Genomic DNA, 20880 nt, shown 5'->3' with positions numbered 1-20880 from the left:
AAGTATTATGCACTACAGTGTGTGTCCAAAACAGCAAAAATGTTAGTAGTGCGCCACTCAATTATATTTCAAGTATTATGCACTACAGTGTGTGTCCAAAACAGCAAAAATGTTAGTAGTGTGCCACTCAATTATATTTCAAGTATTGTGCACTACAGCAAACATGTTGGATATCCATACATCAGTACTTTACTCACTTATTCACAGGACGAATTGAAGTAGGTCTCTCAGCTAAGGTTCTGGGAATTCACACATGCTTCGTAAGTCCCTTTTTGTTCTCTTTCTTAATTGGCAGAGGCTCCTGGTACAGCGGGGTAAGGCTTGAAAATCGGACCACAATACATTTTTCGTGCGCCTGGCTTTTCCCACGTCACTTAGCGAGACTGTAACAGTTCCAAGGGTGAAGGATAGTGTGACCTGCTCTAACTTGAAGCACTGTAGGACTATTTGCACAAATCCACATCCACATCACCTCATTTATTTTTAAGGCAGGATCTTTCCTCAGATTGCACAAAAGTTGAGTCACATCAAAAAAGTCACTTTGAGTCATCATTTTTACATCAAATGGCTTATTTGGGCATGCATATTTGATGACTCCTTCCCACTGGAATGGTACATGAATTGTGGATACTCTCTTCTTCTTTTCAACTAGGGCAAATGCCTTGTCACACGGCAAGAAGCTATGCCCGCTACAAAGAAACATTTGGCTCAAGTGAGTGAAATAACTCGATGCACCAACCACTGCATCAAACTAATCACTGTCCAGTTGTTATTATAAACTACACAACGATCAGAATGAGTGTGCGCTCCTGATATTGCGAGATGGATTCATAGTGCGTATGAACGTAGTTCAGCACACATGTTACAATCCCAGTTGTCCCTCTTCGAGCTATGGATTCATGCCACACATGCATCTTTGTTGATCTCACTGGATTAAAAATGGCAAAATTATATGTTGCATATTGCCTCTGATTAAAAAAAAAATTTAAAAAAAGGCATACTCGGTTCGCCCGGAAGGACATGGGTTCGAATCCCCGTCAGGAAGTCATAAAATTTAAGAAATGAGATTTCCACTTCCGGAGGTGCATATGGCCCTGAGGTTCACTCAGCCTACACCAAAAATGAGTCCCAGGTTAATTCCTGGGGGCAAAGGCGGCCAGGCGTAGAGCTAACCACTCTACCCCATCTAGTGCCGAGGTTATGGTTGGTGGAAGCCTTTACCTTCCACCCCTCCAAGGGCCTCCATGGCCTGTACAGAGAAGACTTTGCTTTGCTTTGCTTTTTTATGTGATCATGCACAGACTGTTTGTCTTCATCCGCAACGCGGTTTGGTCTGTTTTTATGGGAACCCCGGCCATCCTTGAAGTCTTTTTCCCCATTTTTAATTTTGTGCTGTAAGATCTGCACTATTCTTTTTGTAATCTGAAACGCAACACAAAATGTTTTTTGGCAGACTTAAAGATGCTTCCCCTTCACTGGAATATAGTACCTGAACAAACACGATTTATGTGAAACAGCCCCTTCAACTCGATGACGTTTAGGTTCAGGCTAGATATTTAGACTGCATCTTTCTTTACGTCCATGATAAATGTTTTACAATCGCTGTGAAGACCTGTACAAACACGGCCCTAAACAGAAAGAGAAACACACAGTCACTTACTTTGTAAACATCATGTACCTCAAATACCCCACTGTCACATTGCCGGCTCACTCACATATATTATGCTATTTTAACGTGAAAGTTCGGTGCACACAATCCACATGAAATGCCACATTGAAAGCAGCATACCTAACTTAACCTACAATATATGTGATATCCAACGTTATTCTACGCACCTTACTTGAAGGATATTTTCCAGGTTTTACCACTATTCCTTTGACATTTTCTCACATTATCCTTCCACTTCATAATACACTGACTGACAGAGCAAATGCAACACCAAGAAGGAGTGGTCAGAACTTTATGCCAATTGCAGGGTAGACTGACGTCACTGAGGTATGCTCATGATGTGAAATGCGCCGCTGTGCTGCGCACGTAGCGAACGATAAATGGGACACGGCGTTGGTGAATGGCCCACTTCGTACCGTGATTTCTCAGCCGACAGTCATTGTAGAACGTGTTGTCGTGTGCCACAGGACACGTGTATAGCTAAGAATGCCAGGCCGCCGTCAACGGAGGCATTTCCAGCAGACAGACGACTTTACGAGGGGTATGGTGATCGGGCTGAGATGGGCAGGTTGGTCGCTTCGTCAAATCGCAGCCGATACCCATAGGGATGTGTCCACGGTGCAGCGCCTGTGGCGAAGATGGTTGGTGCAGGGACATGTGGCACGTGCGAGGGGTCCAGGCGCAGCCCGAGTGACGTTAGCACGCGAGGATCGGCGCATCCGCCGCTGTGCTGCGCACGTAGCGAACGATAAATGGGACACGGCGTTGGTGAATGGCCCACTTCGTACCGTGATTTCTCAGCCGACAGTCATTGTAGAACGTGTTGTCGTGTGCCACAGGACACGTGTATAGCTAAGAATGCCAGGCCGCCGTCAACGGAGGCATTTCCAGCAGACAGACGACTTTACGAGGGGTATGGTGATCGGGCTGAGATGGGCAGGTTGGTCGCTTCGTCAAATCGCAGCCGATACCCATAGGGATGTGTCCACGGTGCAGCGCCTGTGGCGAAGATGGTTGGCGCAGGGACATGTGGCACGTGCGAGGGGTCCAGGCGCAGCCCGAGTGACGTTAGCACGCGAGGATCGGCGCATCCGCCGCCAAGCGGTGGCAGCCCCGCGCGCCACGTCAACCGCCATTCTTCAGCATGTGCAAGACACCCTGGCTGTTCCAATATCGACCAGAACAATTTCCCGTCGATTGGTTGAAGGAGGCCTGCACTCCCGGCGTCCGCTCAGAAGACTACCATTGACTCCACAGCATAGACGTGCACGCCTGGCATGGTGCCGGGCTAGAGCGACTTGGATGAGGGAATGGCGGAACGTCGTGTTCTCCGATGAGTCACGCTTCTGTTCTGTCAGTGATAGTCACCGCAGACGAGTGTGGCGTCGGCGTGGAGAAAGGTCAAATCCGGCAGTAACTGTGGAGCGCCCTACCGCTAGACAACGCGGCATCATGGTTTGGGGCGCTATTGTGTATGATTCCACGTCACCTCTAGTGCGTATTCAAGGCACGTTAAATGCCTACCGCTACGTGCAGCATGTGCTGCAGCCGGTGGCACTCCCGTACCTTCAGGGGCTGCCCAATGCTCTGTTTCAGCAGGATAATGCCCGCCCACACACTGCTCGCATCTCCCAACAGGCTCTACGAAGTGTACAGATGCTTCTGTGGCCAGCGTACTCTCCGGATCTCTCACCAATCGAACACGTGTGGGATCTCATTGGACGCCGTTTACAAACTCTGCCCCAGCCTCGTACGGACGACCAACTGTGGCAAATGGTTGACAGAGAATGGAGAACCATCCCTCAGGACACCATCCGCACTCTTATTGACTCTGTACCTCGACGTGTTTCTGCGTGCATCGCCGCTCGCGGTGGTCCTACATCCTACTGAGTCGATGCCGTGCGCATTGTGTAACCTGCATATCGGTTTGAAATAAACATCAATTATTTGTCCGTGCCATCTCTGTTTTTTCCCCAACTTTCATCCCTTTCGAACCACTCCTTCTTGGTGTTGCATTTGCTCTGTCAGTCAGTGTATTAATAGGCTGTTTTCTGCCCTTATTCACTCTTAATAACTAAGAAACAGATGGTAAACAGAATTCTTCCTCTGCCATGTTGAATGAATGTACAATGGTTTTCCATAGACCTCGTATTTCGAACTGGTTACTATGAATTCTAACTGCAGTAGCAACTCATTTACTCATGTATCTTATGAGGCATTGGATATCCAACATTATTCAACCTAAAACTCGCTAGTTAAAATTGGATTATTCAACATTTTTCAGGGAACCCCTTCAGTTGTTAACAAATTATAACTGCAAACTGTAGCATAGTTGGCCGTAATCAAAGGTTCGGAATTTCAGAAGATGATGTCATTGCCTTTGTCAACATTCATGGACATCAAATATGAGGTTGATATTGATATAAAAAGGGTGGACAGTGAAAGAAAAAGAAAAATAGTGTGCAATCTTGGGATAATTACAGTACGCAAAACTTTTAGTGATGCCTAGGCTCCCTAGTGCTGAGTTGGTAGACCTCAGTTATCTTCGAGATTCGTATTGGCAACCTTTGAAACACAAACTATGAATTGATTATGCATCACCATGGGACATCTGGCATACACTTTACGTCCTAGTACTGTTGTTGTTTACACAGCAAAGTCAAAATATAGAATTCATGCTAGGAACAAGATTCACATCAAGAAATGTTATATAATGTGTGTGTGACACAGTTGTTGGCTTAAGATAATAAAGGTTTAGAAAAGTCATATCAATCATACTATTGATTCAATTCAGATTTCATTTGCATTCAGTTGGCAGTATTACCGGAATTGGGAGAGCCCCCTCCTTACTCTGCAAACCTGTAAAACCAGGAATCACTATAAGTTTCACGTACTGTAGCTATCTCCTTGCCCACCATCACAGTTCTAGAACTCCCAGAAATGCTTTGGCATTGAGTTGATCATAACCATAATAGAAGATACTCTTGTTTGACGGTCTCTTTGTTGATATTTTGTAAGGAAGAGGATATTCAATTAAACTATCACTTCAGTGTTTTATTTACTCAGAATTATTTAAAGATTTTTCATTAACCCCAATTCAAGTTCCAATTACTGATGCTTATTGACAGTACTATGTATCAATGTGCAAATGAAATGGCAGTGGATCAGTTAAATTAGCCCTTAATCACAATCATATTGGTTGTCATATGTTTTCTATTCCTAAAATATTTATCATCAGCAGTGCCCAGATCTATCTCCTTTGAGATACAGTGTCCAGACTGTACTGTGTCTCCTAGTATGGGATAGATCAAGTTTTTTACTTTCTTTTTTTTTTTGTCTTAGTTCATCTTTGTATCTAATGATATGAAAGTGGCGGAGGTATGAGCTATGTTAGTAATCCCAGTCCTTAAGCACTCAGCCCCTGTGATGAATAGTGTGTAAATGTTGCTCATAGGGTCGGTTGGTGTATGCATCTCAGTGGTCTTGGAGGTCTGACATGTAACACCACCTTCTGGCTCAGCGATGAAAGCAACGGGAAACTACTTCGCTGTGAGTTGATCTATACCACCCCTCCAGTGCTAAGAAATTGATATGCTAGATCAATGTCTTTTAATCAAAATGAATGTTTGAACAAGTTTTAATATCTGTTTCTAAAGTGAGGAAAAAAGATTCTTCTATTTATCTGATGCTTGGTCATATGATGCTAGTGGAAGTGGCTTTCTCAAAAAATACTTTGTAAATATCACTATTCTTTGTAATTTTTGAAGTTTGAGTAATCTTCCCTATTGTAATACTTGGATCAGCTTATCAAAATAGCATTTTTTTTAAAAACCATGGCACTACACCCCTCGAGGGCCTTGGCCTACCAAGCGACCGCTGCTCAGCCCGAAGGCCTGCAGATTACAAAGTGTCGTGTGGTCAGCACAACAAATCCTCTCGACCATTATTCTTGGCTTCCTAGACCGGGGCCGCTATCTCCGTCAGATAGCTCCTCAGCTCTAATCATGTAGGCTGAGTGGGACTCGAACCAGCCCTCAGGTCCAGGTAAAAATCCCTGACCTGGCCAGGAATCGAACCCTGGGCCTCCGGGCAAGTGGCAGGCACGCTACCCCTACACCACGGAGCCAGCAAAATAGCATTTAAACTTACCCTTAAATTGCAAATTAGCTTTAAATTGTATTCTAAAGAAATTTAAAAAATTGTTTTTTCCTTTTTTTTTTCTTTTTTGTTCCCCCCAGATACTGATGATACCCGTGAAGGCGTGAGAAGAAAACTGCGATTACTCCTTCTTCTACCAAGATCTCGCGCTAAACGTCTGCTTAACCAGTGGTCTCATCCAGTGAGCTTGATGATTAGAGCTCGTGAACATGCTCTCAATATCCTGTCTGGAGTTGAAGGAACACAAGCTCGTGGGCACCCACCGCAGAGAGCTCGACCAGCCCAAATCAATTCTAGAGGTATTAGTGTGCAATGTGTTGTTTCGTTTCTCTGTTTCTTGTAAGAAATATATATATATTTTTTGTAAATATTGATTCTGAAATATCCTAAATCAATCAATTAATCACTCACCACTGATCTGCATTTAGGGCTGTTTTCCAGCTGACAGATTTCCTATCAGTTATTTACCTAGTCTTTTTTAAATGATTTCAAAAAAGTTTGAAATTTATCAAATCCCTTGGTAAATTATTCCAAACCCTGATTTCTCTTCCTATATATGAATAATTGCCCCAATTTGTTCTCTTGAACTCCAACTTTCCTACTTTTGAAGCTTATTTGTGTACTAATCTCATTCCATGCCATCTCTCTGCTTAGTCAAGCTGCTCATCTCCTTACTCCCAAGTCTTCCCAGCGCAGTATTTGCAGCATTTTCATCTCCTTACTCTCAAGTCTTCTCTGCACAATATTTGCAACATTTTCATAACACTACTCTTTTGTTGGAAGTTACCCAGAACAATTTGTGTAGCTTGGATCTTTTCCAGTTTTCAAATCAAGTAATTCTGGTGAGAGTCCCATATACTGGAACCATACTCTAATTGGAGTCTTACCAGAGACCTATACGCACTCTCTCCTTTGTTGATGATGGGTTATCACACGCTGACAAGTATGATTGTCTTCTTCAAAACTCAGTTTTTTGTGGGTTTTTAGATGGCTGTGGAGACCAATCTTGGAGCTGCAGATTCTACTGCACTGTTGACAGATATTTGGTCTGATGGGGGCTGGCTGTGTAGTGTTGTTTTTCTTCAGAAGTTCCCATTGTTTCCTAGCATTGTGCTTGTCAGTTTCTATTTTCCAAGGTTGTTGCTCAAAGCTCTGAGTTCCTTCCAAGACATTACGGCGCCATACTGGACGATCAAGTACAGTAGCTTCCCAGTTGTCAGTTTTAATTTGACATTCCTTCATGTTGGTCTTTAGTGTATCTTTGTACCGCTTCTGTGGTCCTCCATGTCATCTTTAACCATCCTTTTGCTGGGAATACGGAATTTGTTTTGGCAGATGGAATTCAAGCATGTGAACAAAGTGGCTTGTCCAATGGTGTTGGTCCTTGATGATTATGGAGTTTGTTTCTTCTAGAACACTAATGTTAGTGCACCGATCTTGCCATTTCACTCTCAGGATCCTTCTCAAGGAGCACTTGTGATCATTTTTCCAGGTATCGTATGTGCCTTCTGTATGTAGTCCACATTTCACACCCATATGTAAGAGATAGTATTACAATAGCTTGGTACACATAAAGCTTGGTCTGAGCACTAATACCGTATTTACTTGCGTATTAGAACCCCCTCCTTTTTTCCCCACATTTACAGCCAAGAAAAGTAACGGGTGGTCCAATATGCGATAACCTCAAATTTTGTGCAGTAAACACATGACTTCCAGGCTATAAAGAGCTATAAATTGTACATGTTAACATTCAACACTGTTCTTTAACAAACGTACGAATGTATTCTGAGTTTTACTGACTATTTTTGCTGGAAGACAGTATTTCTAAATTTTAGACCTTCATATAAAGTAAATATACTCAGTTTTAGTTACTCTTATATCACGGCATTCGTTTCATCTCATTAAATCCTCTGATGAGGTTGACATCAGGAAGTGCGTGTGGGTGTAAAAACTTGCTACGAAGATTCGTCTCACTTCATACTCGACCCCGTAGAGAAAAGGGATAAGGGTATCGTATTATGCAATATTAATACAAAAGAATGTAATGGCAGTCATTTGTGTCCGTCAGTTAAGCAGTAGTCTTGTGCCACCAACTTCCCTGCTACCGGCATGTCGTCATTCCAAATGACGTCATCTCCACGGCAATCGTGAGTACTCGAGATCCCGTCTTTTTGCAACTTAAAAATAGGTTTTTTTTCCGACTATAGAGTCCAAACAGTGAGAACCTATTCGCAAATGGTTTCTGGAGATGGTCTCTGTTATTCGCAGTTGGTGTATGTGTAGCAGAAGCCACCCCTTCTGAATAAAACCGTGCAGTAAAAGCGTGCCAACCCACCAGTTGATAACTAGTGTATGTTACGAGTTGTACTTCCGAATATAATACATAGTGACTGGAAGCAGTCTTTGGATTACTGCAGGTATTGAAAGCTGGACCTTTATTTCTAAGTATATTTCATGCTTGTTCTCTACTGTACATTCATCACATCAGGATTTACCTAAACAGCTGTAATTGAGATGAGATGAGAGACCGCATTGTTTAAGTTAGGTATGCTACTAAGTGCCCAGCTAGTGTTGAAGTTCCACGGCAGAAAGAATAAAAATAAATAACAGGAAAGCTTGATGCATTTATGATATCTACAGGTGTGACGGTAATGTGTTTTATTATCACAACGTTTAATTTCACACGTCAGTTGCCTCCAGATTTCTTTTATTAATGCACAGTATGTTCTTTTTGGCATCTCTGAAAATCATAAAAGTAGTTAGTGAGATCGTAAAATCATCATTATTATTATTATTATTATTATTATTATTATTATTATTATTATTATTATTATAGAGTAAAACGGAACGTCGAAATTGACGAGCAGACAGCCAGATGGCGTCAAATTGAAATGTCTGCACATGGTAGCTGAGGCCATACGATGATTATTTTATTATTATTATTATTATTATTATTATTATTATTATTATTATTATTATTATTATTATTATTACTATTATTATTATTATTTACGTAGGCTATATTGACCCAAGATACAAGATATTAAATGATCACTTTGTTAATGATCTTGCCTGCTATATTAATAGCAACAACCGTGAACATTTCTTAACTAAAGTAAACTCGTTTCCTCATCCCGAGATGGTGCAGCCCCCAATGGAGGGAAGTTGCATGCACCATTTTTACCGCATATCAACTTTTCTGCCATTCTTAAATCTCTGGCAATGCATAACCGGGAATCAACTCAGGCCTCCGAGAATGGCAGCTAACTGTGCTAACCATTACACTGGCAGACATTCTTAACTAAGAAAACAGACATATAGCATGACTGATGCATGCTTTAATTGCGTAGGTTGGACACGAAACTATTCACCTATTTGTACGACGTCATCAGAGCTACAGTAGGCCTATGCTATAGAGGCGACATTTATTAACTACGAAACACTGCTGTACTGCATGATTTTGACACGTTTTCATTGCGAGGGTCATACGGACGAAACTGTTCACAAATTTGTGTGATGTCATCGGAGCTGCAGTAGGCTTGTACCCACTTCGAAATGGAATCGATGTTCTTCTCTGATGAATTACATTGGGGGGTCTTGTATGCGAGATCTATTGTTTTCATTTTCTTTGTCCCAAAAAACCAGGGGGTGGGGGGAGGTAGGTTCTAATACACAAGTAAATACGGAATTATGATTATCAAAGACCCTTTCCCGAAGGTGCCCAAAAGCCGTGCTAGCACATTTGAGGCAGTGTTGGATTTTGTCATCAGTATTTGCATTATCTGAGAGATGGCTACTAAGGTACAGGAAGTGTTCAATGTTCCACAGAACTTCTCCTTGGACTGTGATTGTAGGACTCATAGTGATGGAGTTGGGTGCAGGTTGGTGAAGGATCAGTGTGTTCTGGATATTAAGGCTTAGACCAATGCTTGTGTATGCTTCATAAAACACTTTTAAGATTGCTTGTAAATCTGTTTCTTAGTTGGCAAGAGCAACATAGTCATCTGCAAACTGGAGTTCAATAATGGAAGTTGAGGATACTTTGGTTTTGGCTCGCAGTCTACTGAGATTGAATAAACCTCCAACGGTCCTATATTCTATTTCTTATTTTCACACCAGGCAAATGCTGGGGCTGTTCCTTAATTAAGGCCACAGCCGCTTCCTTCCAACTCCTAGGCTTTTCCTATCCCATCGTCGCCATAAGACCTATCTGTGTTGATGCAAACATAAAGCCACTAGCAAAAAAAATCTACTTCTACGCCCTTGGGTAGATTTCCATCAACAAGGTGAAGTATACAGTAGTCCCAACAAATATTGAGAACAAAGTGGGAGCTATCAAACAGCCTTGCTTCACACCTGCTGTGATTTCAAAGTTTTCTCCAGAACTACTATTGACAAGAACTGAGCCGTTCACATTATCTTGCAGGAGTCTTTTTCTTTTTCAATTTGCTTTAAGTTGCACCGACACAGATAGGTCTTATGACGACGATGGGATAGGAAAGGCCTAAGATTGGGAAGGTAGTGGCCATGGCCTTAATTAAGGTACAGCCCCAGCATTTGCCTTGTGTGAAAATGGAAACCATGGAAAGCCATCTTCAGGAGCTGCCGACATTGGGGTTCGAACCCACTACCTCCCGGATGCAAGCTCACAGATGCGCGCCCCTAACCGCACGGCCAACTCACCTGGTGCAACAGTCTAAGAAGGTTGATGTACTTCAGAGGAGAGCCTATCTTAGCTAGGATCATCCACAGGGCATCTCTTTTAACTGGGTCAAAGAATTTGGCAAGATCTATGAATACCATGTATAGAGGATGATGTTCTTTGCACTTCTCTTGTATGAGGCATGATCAAAAAGTTTCCACTTGAGGGCGTTGCTGCAGCGGACATGCAATATAGTGTGGCTCCGATACGGATATATAAGCACAGACATGTAGGCAAAGGGATTAGTGTGGCAGTCATGCCGTGGCGAGGTGCATGCGTTCAAGGCGGCCATGTTATTACCAAATGCGTCTGTTCTTGGCTGCCAAACAACAAACAGCGGTGGTCATCCATCGGAGAATGAAGACTGTGTATGGGGCAGCATGTCTGTCGAAAACCACTGTTATGGAATGGTACACCAAGTTCTGTGCGAATCACGTTTCGACACAAGACGCCGGTCGATCTGGGAGGCCTGCCTCATCCACTACAGACAACAGCAAGCGGACTGCTGGGCAAGTTGGCCGTGCGCGTAGAGGCGCGCGGCTGTGAGCTTGCATCCGGGAGATAGTAGGTTCGAATCCCACTATTGGCAGCCCTGAAGATGGTTTTCCGTGGTTTCCCATTTTCACTCCAGGCAAATGCTGGGGCTGTACCTTAATTAAGGCCACGGCCGATTCCTTCCAACTCCTAGGCCTTTCCTATCCCATCGTCGCCATAAGACCTATCTGTGTCGGTGTGACGTAAAGCCCCTAGCAAAAAAAAAAAAAAAAAGCAAGCGGACTGTGGATGAGGTGATTAGGGTGGACCGGTACATAACCATTTGTACGCTAGCAGTGGATCTCGGCATCAGCTTCAGTAGTGTGCAACACATTATTGGCACATATGAAATAAAAAATACTTATGATAATGAGATAAAATATTCCTTCATGTTGCGTTAAAACACTCAGCAAGTCACTGTTCAAATGTTCTTGACAGAAACTTTCTTTCAAGATTTAACCTTCGGTTTTTCTTAAGGAGTTTTCCCTGGCCATCGTGTTTTTTAAATCTATCATCATACACAAGTTATTTAAAACACATACTAAAAAACTATGGCAACTTCTCCAGCATTTTGAAGAAAAATCACCTTTTTTAGGATCCCTTACACACACATACACAGATTTTATTACAAATTTGAACATTGACTTGTTAAGTGTTTTAAGTCAGTATGAAGGAATATTTTATCTCATCATTGTAAGTGTTTTTTTTTCATATCTGCTGGTTTTTTATCTTATGTCATGCTTTTTAGCTGAAGATGTTTCAAATCAGAGGAACAAAACATGTATACATTTTTAGTCATTTAACTATACTTTAAGCAGGAATATTTTTGTAATTACCTAAACTAGCCATAAAAATCAAATAAGTATTGGAAGGTGGGATTCTTCCTTCAACCGTAACCTTAGTTGAATTATTTGGGTTTTATCAGTTGTTAGTGTACCATGTTGTACCATCTATATAAAGCACATAATCCTATAATCGTTCTATTATTTTGTTGTTTCAGGTCTTGCTGCATTTCCATCTGCTGACAGGCTTTCTCCTCTTGATACTTTCCTGGATTTACTAACTGCTAAAGGTATACTGTTTTTTAAAACTTAATCCAAAAATACTTTTATTTTGAAAATATTCTATATTAAACATTGAGAAGAGACAAATAGAAGAACGCTTTGGAAATAAAACAAATCAGCAAGATAGTAATGGTGGGCTACCTAAAGTATTCATTCATATGGTGCTTGAATATTATGTTAAACTAGCAAAACACGACAGACGTTGTCCTGCCTGTGTACATTTATTTACCTCAGCATATACGACACTAATATCGGTCGTTTTCGATTACTTTTACATTTCATCCTCGCCTCTTGGGCTGGGAGGGGTATCCTGCCCCCACACTATTTGATAAAAGCAGAAATAAGTTTTAACGAACACATCATAATCTTCACATACTGTTGGGTAGGCAACCCGCTGATCGGACTTGTCTTGCGGTTTGCTTATCTTCCCCTATTTTATTTTTCATCCCTTAGTGCCAAACTACCAAACAGATTTCGTTCAAACCACTTCATAATCCCTCTCAGATGTAATAAGAACAAACTGTGAAAATTTCAGCGAAATCGGTCCATTAGTTTTTGAGTCTATTAGCTTCAAACATACCAACATCCAATTTTATGTATATAGATGAAGTGGTTATTTCTATGAGGTCTGCAAATAAAGTAGTAGCAATATTAATAGAATGCAATATTCAATGAACTAACAAGTACAGTTGCATTACATTTCTTCAATGTAGTTACCTGCAAAGTCTATTACCTTACGCAAAATGTTGGAAAGCTGTTGGGGACCGATGGCAAGGTGTTCTCTGTTGATGATTGCAATGGAGTGCCCTACTAAACGGTGTACAGATGCCATGTCAGGAAATCGGTGGCCTCAGAGGTGTTCTTTCAACTTTGGAAACATGTCAAAGTCACAAGGACGTATGTCTGGAGAGTACAGAGGGTGTTCCAAGACCTCCTGATGCCACTGTTGCAATAAAAGCTTGACTTTGTTTGCGACATCACAACATACGTTGTCATGCAACATGATAGGACGATCGTCTCACAATAAAACTGGACATTTGCACCTTATAGCCAGACACAGATGTTGCTCCAGAAATCAGCAATAGTACTCACAGTTGACGGTGTGTCCCTCAGGCAGATCATGCATAAGAATAACACCCTCGTAGTCATATGCCACAATCAGCATAAGCTTCACCCCACTGGGTTCCCATAGAAATAATCGTGGACGTGGCAAACCTGGGTGACACCATTAATTCGATTGACACTTTAAATCAGGCACGTAGGCTTGTGCCTGTGTCTCGTCAGTGGTGACAATATGCTGCAGAAATGTGTCTCCTTTGTTGCAGTATCTGTTCAGGTGGATGCGAGCCTTTGCATACTGGTGCCATTTCTGTACATAGGTGAGTTGATGTGGAACCCAACGGGACGTGATTTTCCTCATGTTAACATTTTGTCAGTATGTGCCATACTGATGACTGAGACCAACCTCTACAGATAATTCCTGGATAATCCATCGAGACCACTCACGATAAGAGTGCACCTCCAGCTTTCCTAGCAGCAGGGTAATGAGAGCGAGGAGTAAGGGAACATCCACCTTTTGTGACTACTGTGCCATACAACCAGGGCCGTACCGTCATTTAACTTTTTACATTCAACAAGAACAACATCAACAATGACATTTTCAACATACAGCAGCCGTCACAAAACAATGAAGGATGTCCTCCCAACTCATCAGCAAACTGCCTTAACTGCAAATTGTCTTAACATCGGCGTTTTCACAAGATCATCAATTTTGATACTTTTTTTAATTTTTCATCGACGATTCAACAACGAATATATGAACATTTTAAACATATATTGTTTTAGATATCCACAACAACAACAACAACAACAACATGAGAACACAGCATTCCTCACCTTCAAGTTTTTATATGTTTTCTTTTTAAACTCTGCTCAACATTGTTCAAACGTACTCCAATTATTTGTGACCTCGATCCTAGGACGTTCTTTAAATTTTAATGTGTTTTTATGACATATAACACATGTCAATCATTTTAATTGTGTTTAAAAGGCAGATTTCATGTTGAATGTGTGTTAATACCCTTTTGATTTATTTATTTGCTTTGAACTGATGATGATTCCAAGAGAATCAAAATCAGTATTCATGTAATAAATGTTATGACATATAACACATGTCAATCATTTTAATTGTGTTTAAAAGGCAGATTTCATGTTGAATGTGTGTTAATACCCTTTTGATTTATTTATTTGCTTTGAACTGATGATGATTCCAAGAGAATCAAAATCAGTATTCATGTAATAAATGTTATATATTATATAAACCACTCACGATGTTAGTCTGATCTTGAAGAATGGACGGCCAACCACACGAAACGCCTTGACCCATTGTGCAGCCATCCTGTACAGTAATGCATTCTCGCCACAGGTTTCACGTAATTGTCGATAACATTCTGATGCATTTTTGCCAATTTTAATCCACGACTCTGATCACCTTTTGAAAATATGCTTTAGAGTGGTGAAATTGACACTCTTCACTTCAACGCCACACAGCAACAACACTCCCAACTGGACGCTCATCAAATGCACACTACACATTGACAGTAGCCCCACCCTATTACTCCCATATCCTACTGTATTTGTGCATGCCCAGTCTCCTGCGAGTGTCTAGACTGCGTGGCCACTACTTTATTTACAGCCCTCAAATAAAACAAGTCAAGTCTCTTTAATTTATGAGTAGTGATAAATAGTTTAGAATATTAATTTCTGTACTTTATTCATTGTGTATTGTGTTGACAATGAAGAAGGCCAGTGGCGTGCAGTGTCTTCTGCAACAGGGAAGGCTCTTTGTGTTTCCGTGCTACTTAGGGGCCGTTCATCACCTGAGCATATTTGTAGTATTTTGAGACCCCCTCCCCTTTGCGTATGTAATATTTGTCTAATTTCTTGACGTTACATCACTGGCTAAACTAACTGTTTCAGTATTTAGATATAAATGCATATTTAAAATAAATTCTTTAACATTGTTGAGATTAAATAAATAATGAATATTACACTTCTAAATTACTCTGTATATTATGTAAACATTTATTAGCATATAAATCTATATTTATTATATTCGTAGATTAATACACCCTACAATGCTTAATATTTTTAAGATAAATGCCTGTCAATACACTAGGATCAGACAGTATAAAAGTAGAAGTGTACGTGTATAGGTATTAAAATAATAACAGTAAGTCGTCGGCTGTAACTCGATCCGAGTATATATAACTTCCTCCTGCATAAGGTGAGCAGATCAACTCAGTTAATGGATGCGCCTACGATGACTAAACAGACCAATCTTGGCATAAAACATACGCCAACACAAATCACACTGAATGGATGCAGGAGGGCGGGGTTGTAACTGACAGAGCTTCCTTACTTGTCGCTTGGCCTCTTGATATCTGCGGCGTTCTCTTTAGAATAAGTTGACAGCGGTGGGTGTAGTGTTCCACCACAGTGAACGGTCCACGGCACATTCTTTCCATGTCTGTATATTTATACCAGTTGTCTTCATGATGTGTTTCAGCTGGTTCTTAAAACATTTAAGAGGGGCTCTATGAGGTTTACTGCTGGAGCAAAGTTTACCATAAAGAATTTGGCGGGGAAGCCTGGTATCACTAATGCATTGAACATGGTCTAAACATCTCAATTGATGACCGATGGTTGTTGTCTCAGTGCTATTTAGCTCCACTTGTGGAGAACTGCCGTGTTGGTCACATAGTCCTCCCGCTTAATATTCAAGATGAATCTCATTTTCTGTTGGTGGAAGCACTCAAGTTTTTTGATATAATGGCGATAGAGTGTCCAAGTTTCACAGCCATACAGCAGTGTGGAAATGACAACAGCTTTGTACACCATGAGTTTGTTATGCAGTTTTAGGTCGTTATTCATGAAGACTCTGTGCATTAACCGTCCGAATGCTTCATGAGCAGCCCCGATTCTTTTATCAACATCTTGTTTGCAGGTACACCATTTAGACAAGATGCTACCAAGGTATGAAAAGTGATCAACCTGCTCCAGTGTTGTGTCTAAGATGGAGATACTGAACTCAGGAAGAGTCAATCCTGGGGCAGGTTGTGCAAGTACCTTCGTATTTTTCACATTAATGGCAAGACCAAAGCGATCACACACAGTTTTAAACTGACTGTTGTAGTTCTGCAGGTGTTAGAGCAGGAGATGGGGTGTCATCAGCATACTGCAGTTCTGTCACCTTGGTAACCACAGTACATCTTTGTGAGCAAAGTCTTTCTAGATTGAATAGGCCTCCATCAAAATGAAACTTAATCTCCATGCCTAAGTTGTTTGCAGATGATTCATGCAGCATGGCAGCCATGTACAGTGCAAAGAGTGTAGGAGCAAGCACACAGCCTTGTTTCAATCCATGAGTGATTGGGAATGAATCTGATACTGAGTTACCATGAAGAACCTGACCAGACATGTCATCATGAAGAGCTTGAACCAATTCCACATAACTTTCAGGAAATCCAAAATGTCTCAATACGTTCCACATAGCAAATCTTGGTACTGAATCAAAGGCTTTTCCCAGATCATAGAAAACTAAATACAGGGGCTGCTGTTGCTCTCTGCATTTTTCCTGGAGCTGTCTAGCATAGAAGGTCATGTCTGTTGTGCCTCTGGAGGTTCGGAAACCACATTGAGACTCGGGCAAAATCCTCTCTGAGATAACTTGGAGCCAGTTTAATAGAATTCTTGCGAGAATTTTACCTGCAGTTGACAAACGCAGTATACCACGGTAGTTCCCACATACACTACGATCGCCTTTCTTGAAGATAGTGATGATGGTGGCATTCTTCAAGTCGTCAGGTACTTTTCGAGTTTCCCAAATCAAGAGTATGAGTGTGAAAAGTCTAGTCTTCAAGGGTATACCTCCATGTTGTATCAGTTCCAGAGGGATGTTATCAGGACCAGGAGCCTTTCTTGGTTTTAGTTGAGTGCTTTGGTGAAGTCTCTGTATGTGGATGGAACTCTCATCCATGGTTGTTGGGGCTGCTGAGGGACATTACGAAGAAAGTCCTCAGCGACACTGGAGGCACGATTTAGAAGCACAGAGGAATGTTCCTTTCAATGCTCTACAATTTCTCCATTATCAGTTAAAATGATGGAGTTGTCAGCAGTCTTCAATGTCCCCAATGAAGATCGAATTGGACCATATATCTCCTTTATGCCAGCATAGAAGTTTTGCAGGTCACAAGCATCAGATAGTCTTTGCAGTTCTACAACTTTTTGTTGCCACCAGTTATTCTTGATTTCCCTAATTTGTGCCTGACATTTTCCTTTAATTTCCAAGAAATGTAATTTCTTCACATTGGAAGATGGATCTTGAAGGAAGGATAGATGGGCTTCCCATTTGGCATTGATCAGACACTTAATTTCTTCATTATTTTCATCAAACCAGTCTTGTCTTTTTTTCCTCACAAAACCAATTGTTTCCTCAGCTGACTCAGTGATGACCTTCTGAAGCATGCTCCACTCCTGATTTGTACTATCACTGCTGACTGGATGACTAGCTAGTTTGTTTGAGATTGCGTTTCTGTAATCCATAGCAATGGATTCAGTTTGAAGTTTAGAAGTATCGAGTTTCTTTCTGGGCAGGTTGTGGATGGATCTTTTCTGTTTGCAACAGATTGAAGTTCTCAGCCTGCAAAAAAGGAGCTTATGATCTACCCAGCAGTCATTGACATTTCTTGCGGTCCTTGTAACAAGGACATCTTTTTTATCACATTGCCTGGTGATGATACAGTCAAAGATCTGCCAGTGCTTTGAGCAAGGATGCATCCAAGTGGTCTTGTAGCGATTAGCCAGGTGGAACTGAGTATTAGTAATAAAGAGTTCATGTTCAGCACATAGACCAAGAAACAGTAGACCATAGGCATTACAGTTGCCAAGTCCATGTTTTCCCATTACATTGCCCCATAAATGGTGATTGTTTCCAGCTCTGGCATTGAAGTCGCCAAGTAGAAAGAGCTTGTCTCTTGGTAGTGCTTTGGTGATGGTAGTACTGAGCAGGTTGTAGAATTGGGTCTTTAGCTTCTACATCAGCTACCAAGGTACGAGCATATGTGAGATGAATGTCATAAATTTAGCTTCAGAGAGTGGGATTCGAAGAGACATAATTCTTTCACTGAGAGCGATTGGAGTTAGCTGATAATCATTCACCAATGTGGTCTTCACAGAGAATTCAACATCATGAATGTGGTGTTCTCCCCTCATCTTTTCCCTTCCAGAAGATTGTGTAGCCTGGGCTGAACTCTGTAAGTTAAGCTTCGCTGGATAGTCTGGTTTCACTTACGGCAGCAGTATCAATGTTCATTCGTCCAAACTCATGGGTGACAAGCACTGTTTTTCTCTCAGGTCTGTTATTGTCTTTCAAATGAAGGAAGGTTTGAACATTCCAGGTTCCTATAATCAAAGTTTTGATAATCTTCGTTTTTCGACCACATAAGGGGTGACCCGCTGGGTGCTGCCTCGCAGCCGGCTGAGAGTGTGACTACCGATGTTTAGCCCACATTTTCTAGGGCCTTCCCCAATAAGGGTGAGCAGCAGTGATATTAAATAGGCCTGCCCAAACACAGATGCAGGACCGTATTACTGAGTAGTCACAGGGTCTCAGAAAGACGACCATCACACATCTGCTGCCAATGTGCAGGTCTGAACTAGAGGCTTCCAGTTTCACCCGAAAACCTGCCTCCACCATCCTTATCCCATCGCTGCTGGACTTGAGTTGAAGGGCGTGATAGCAGGAAAAAGTGCCACAAGCGAAATTTTATTTAAGGTGGATCGCAGCTTGCAAGGAAGTGACCCACACACTATGAACTCGGAACTATACCCTGCAGCACAAATGAAATGTGACGTGCAGGTTCTAGTACCATGACTGCGACTGCCGCAGACTCTAAACACCAATGAGTTGCGGCTTCACAGCCAGTCAGTCTGACATGATCTTATCCGTCTCCACGACCGTTGAGAACCACAAAAGGGAGGTTCCTCCGTCCGTTTTGCCGTTGGGCCAAATACACAAATGATGGGTTCCAGTGTCATTTCCTACACTGAGGCCCTGTTGCATAAAGACATCTGACCGGAGATAAAGTTAGAACCTAGTTCTGAAAATGAAATGAGATTACGACCTCATCATGTTGTACAAAACTGAACTCGGTTTACACAAGTGTAGTTCAAATGTAATCTGAGTTCAGAAAAGTGGACATTGCAACACTGCAAAACAAATTAAATACGAAATAGCTTTGTCCATTGGATAATACTTAAATGGTGGGATTGACCAGGCCGTGACTGTCAACAAATGAAATACGAAACTGCATTGACTCTTGAATAATACATGTTGAATTGAGCTGGCCTTGACTGTTGACAAATGAATGCCGTTTGCAGCATGTACTGGAATTTCTTCATATGCTTTTCTTTCAGCGAACACAGGTGAAGGATAAACGGATATCTAACTTCCCTCAGTCAACCCTTGATTTTTTTTCTGATCCCCATGGTATTAGGTTTGCGAAGCCTAATAATAATAATAATAATAATAATAATAATTGTATGGCCTCAGCTACCATCTGCAGACATTTCAATTTGACGCCATCTGGCTGTCTGCTCGTCAATTTCGACGTTCTGTTTTACTCTAGGCCCCCACTAGATGGCAGACCGAGTAAACCGAAACTCTCTTGGGCGTCTATGGCTGAGATTTAATAAATTTTGTCGGGTAAACACCAAATGTGTCACCAGAGATCTTTTACATGCCGACATCGTATGACATGGAGTGTCAAATGGACTTTTTTCCGCCCTTCAAAAATCCGACTACCTCTGCCGGGTTTGAATCCTCTATCTTGGGATCCGGAGGCCGACACTCTACCGCTGATCCACAGAGGCAGCTGCGAAGCCTAATGCATCTTTCATTTTTACAACCTTTGTGGCAATTCTTTTTATTTTTTGAATAATTTATTATTGTTAAGAAGGGGTAATTGCCCATTTGCACTAGGCTCGTTTGGTCCTGTGTGGTTTAATATCACGTCAGGATAAAAATGTTGTCACATAGAGCCCGTCGCATGTCTGTTTTTCCTTTACGGTACCTGTTACCTACGGCGATATTTAAGAGGTTTTAAATCATAAATTTGGTCATGGTGCTTTTATGAGTACAGCAGAGAGAATACGTAAGCTGTCACAAAAAGGTGAAGCAACTCTGCATGTCAGTGGCTAGCTCACGTTTCATATGTAGCGCAAATTGAACTGGGCAGTCCCCAGCTGGGGCAAATGAGTATGTTGAGTATTCAGCCCGAATAATATATAAGTAATAATAATAATAACGTAAATGTTTCCACCTTTTCAATACAATATATTCACAAAATTACAAAATTATACGGTACTAGTTTCGACCCATCTAGGGGTCATCATCAGCCGTATTGGAGCAAAGATCATTTGTGGCGAAATCCTAAGACAATATTATTTTAAAGAATAACAAGTGAAATGAGATGTTATGGTAAAAATTCATAACCATCAATTCAGCCCGAAGGCTAGTTCACGTTTCATATGTAGCGCGAATTGAACAGGGCAGTCCCCAGCTGGCAAATGAAGCACGTTTGAATACATTATACTTTCTCGGGAAGTACTTGGATCAATTTTCGGAATAATTACAGTGCTGAACTTTAATGTTTGTAGATTTAAGGCTAGGTGTAGAAAACAGTGTAGTTCCA

At 41.5% G+C, this 20880-nt stretch overlaps 1 protein-coding gene across 1 annotated transcript in view; it reads left to right on the top strand.

Annotated features, from left to right (window-relative positions):
• Positions 1 to 20880, top strand: part of pigeon (protein) — a 251647-nt gene that overhangs the window by 219756 nt on the left and 11011 nt on the right. Inside the window, exons 15-16 of the mRNA XM_067146828.2 lie at positions 5908 to 6126; positions 12064 to 12135. Coding sequence (XP_067002929.2) covers positions 5908 to 6126; positions 12064 to 12135 — 291 coding nt within the window. The remainder of the gene's footprint in view (positions 1 to 5907; positions 6127 to 12063; positions 12136 to 20880) is intronic.

Source organism: Anabrus simplex, chromosome 5, assembly GCF_040414725.1.
Source record: "Anabrus simplex isolate iqAnaSimp1 chromosome 5, ASM4041472v1, whole genome shotgun sequence".
In the NCBI taxonomy this organism is placed as follows: domain Eukaryota; kingdom Metazoa; phylum Arthropoda; class Insecta; order Orthoptera; family Tettigoniidae; genus Anabrus; species Anabrus simplex.
The sequence above is the reverse complement of the archived record's forward strand: the minus strand, read 5'-3'. Positions and strand labels throughout refer to the sequence as shown.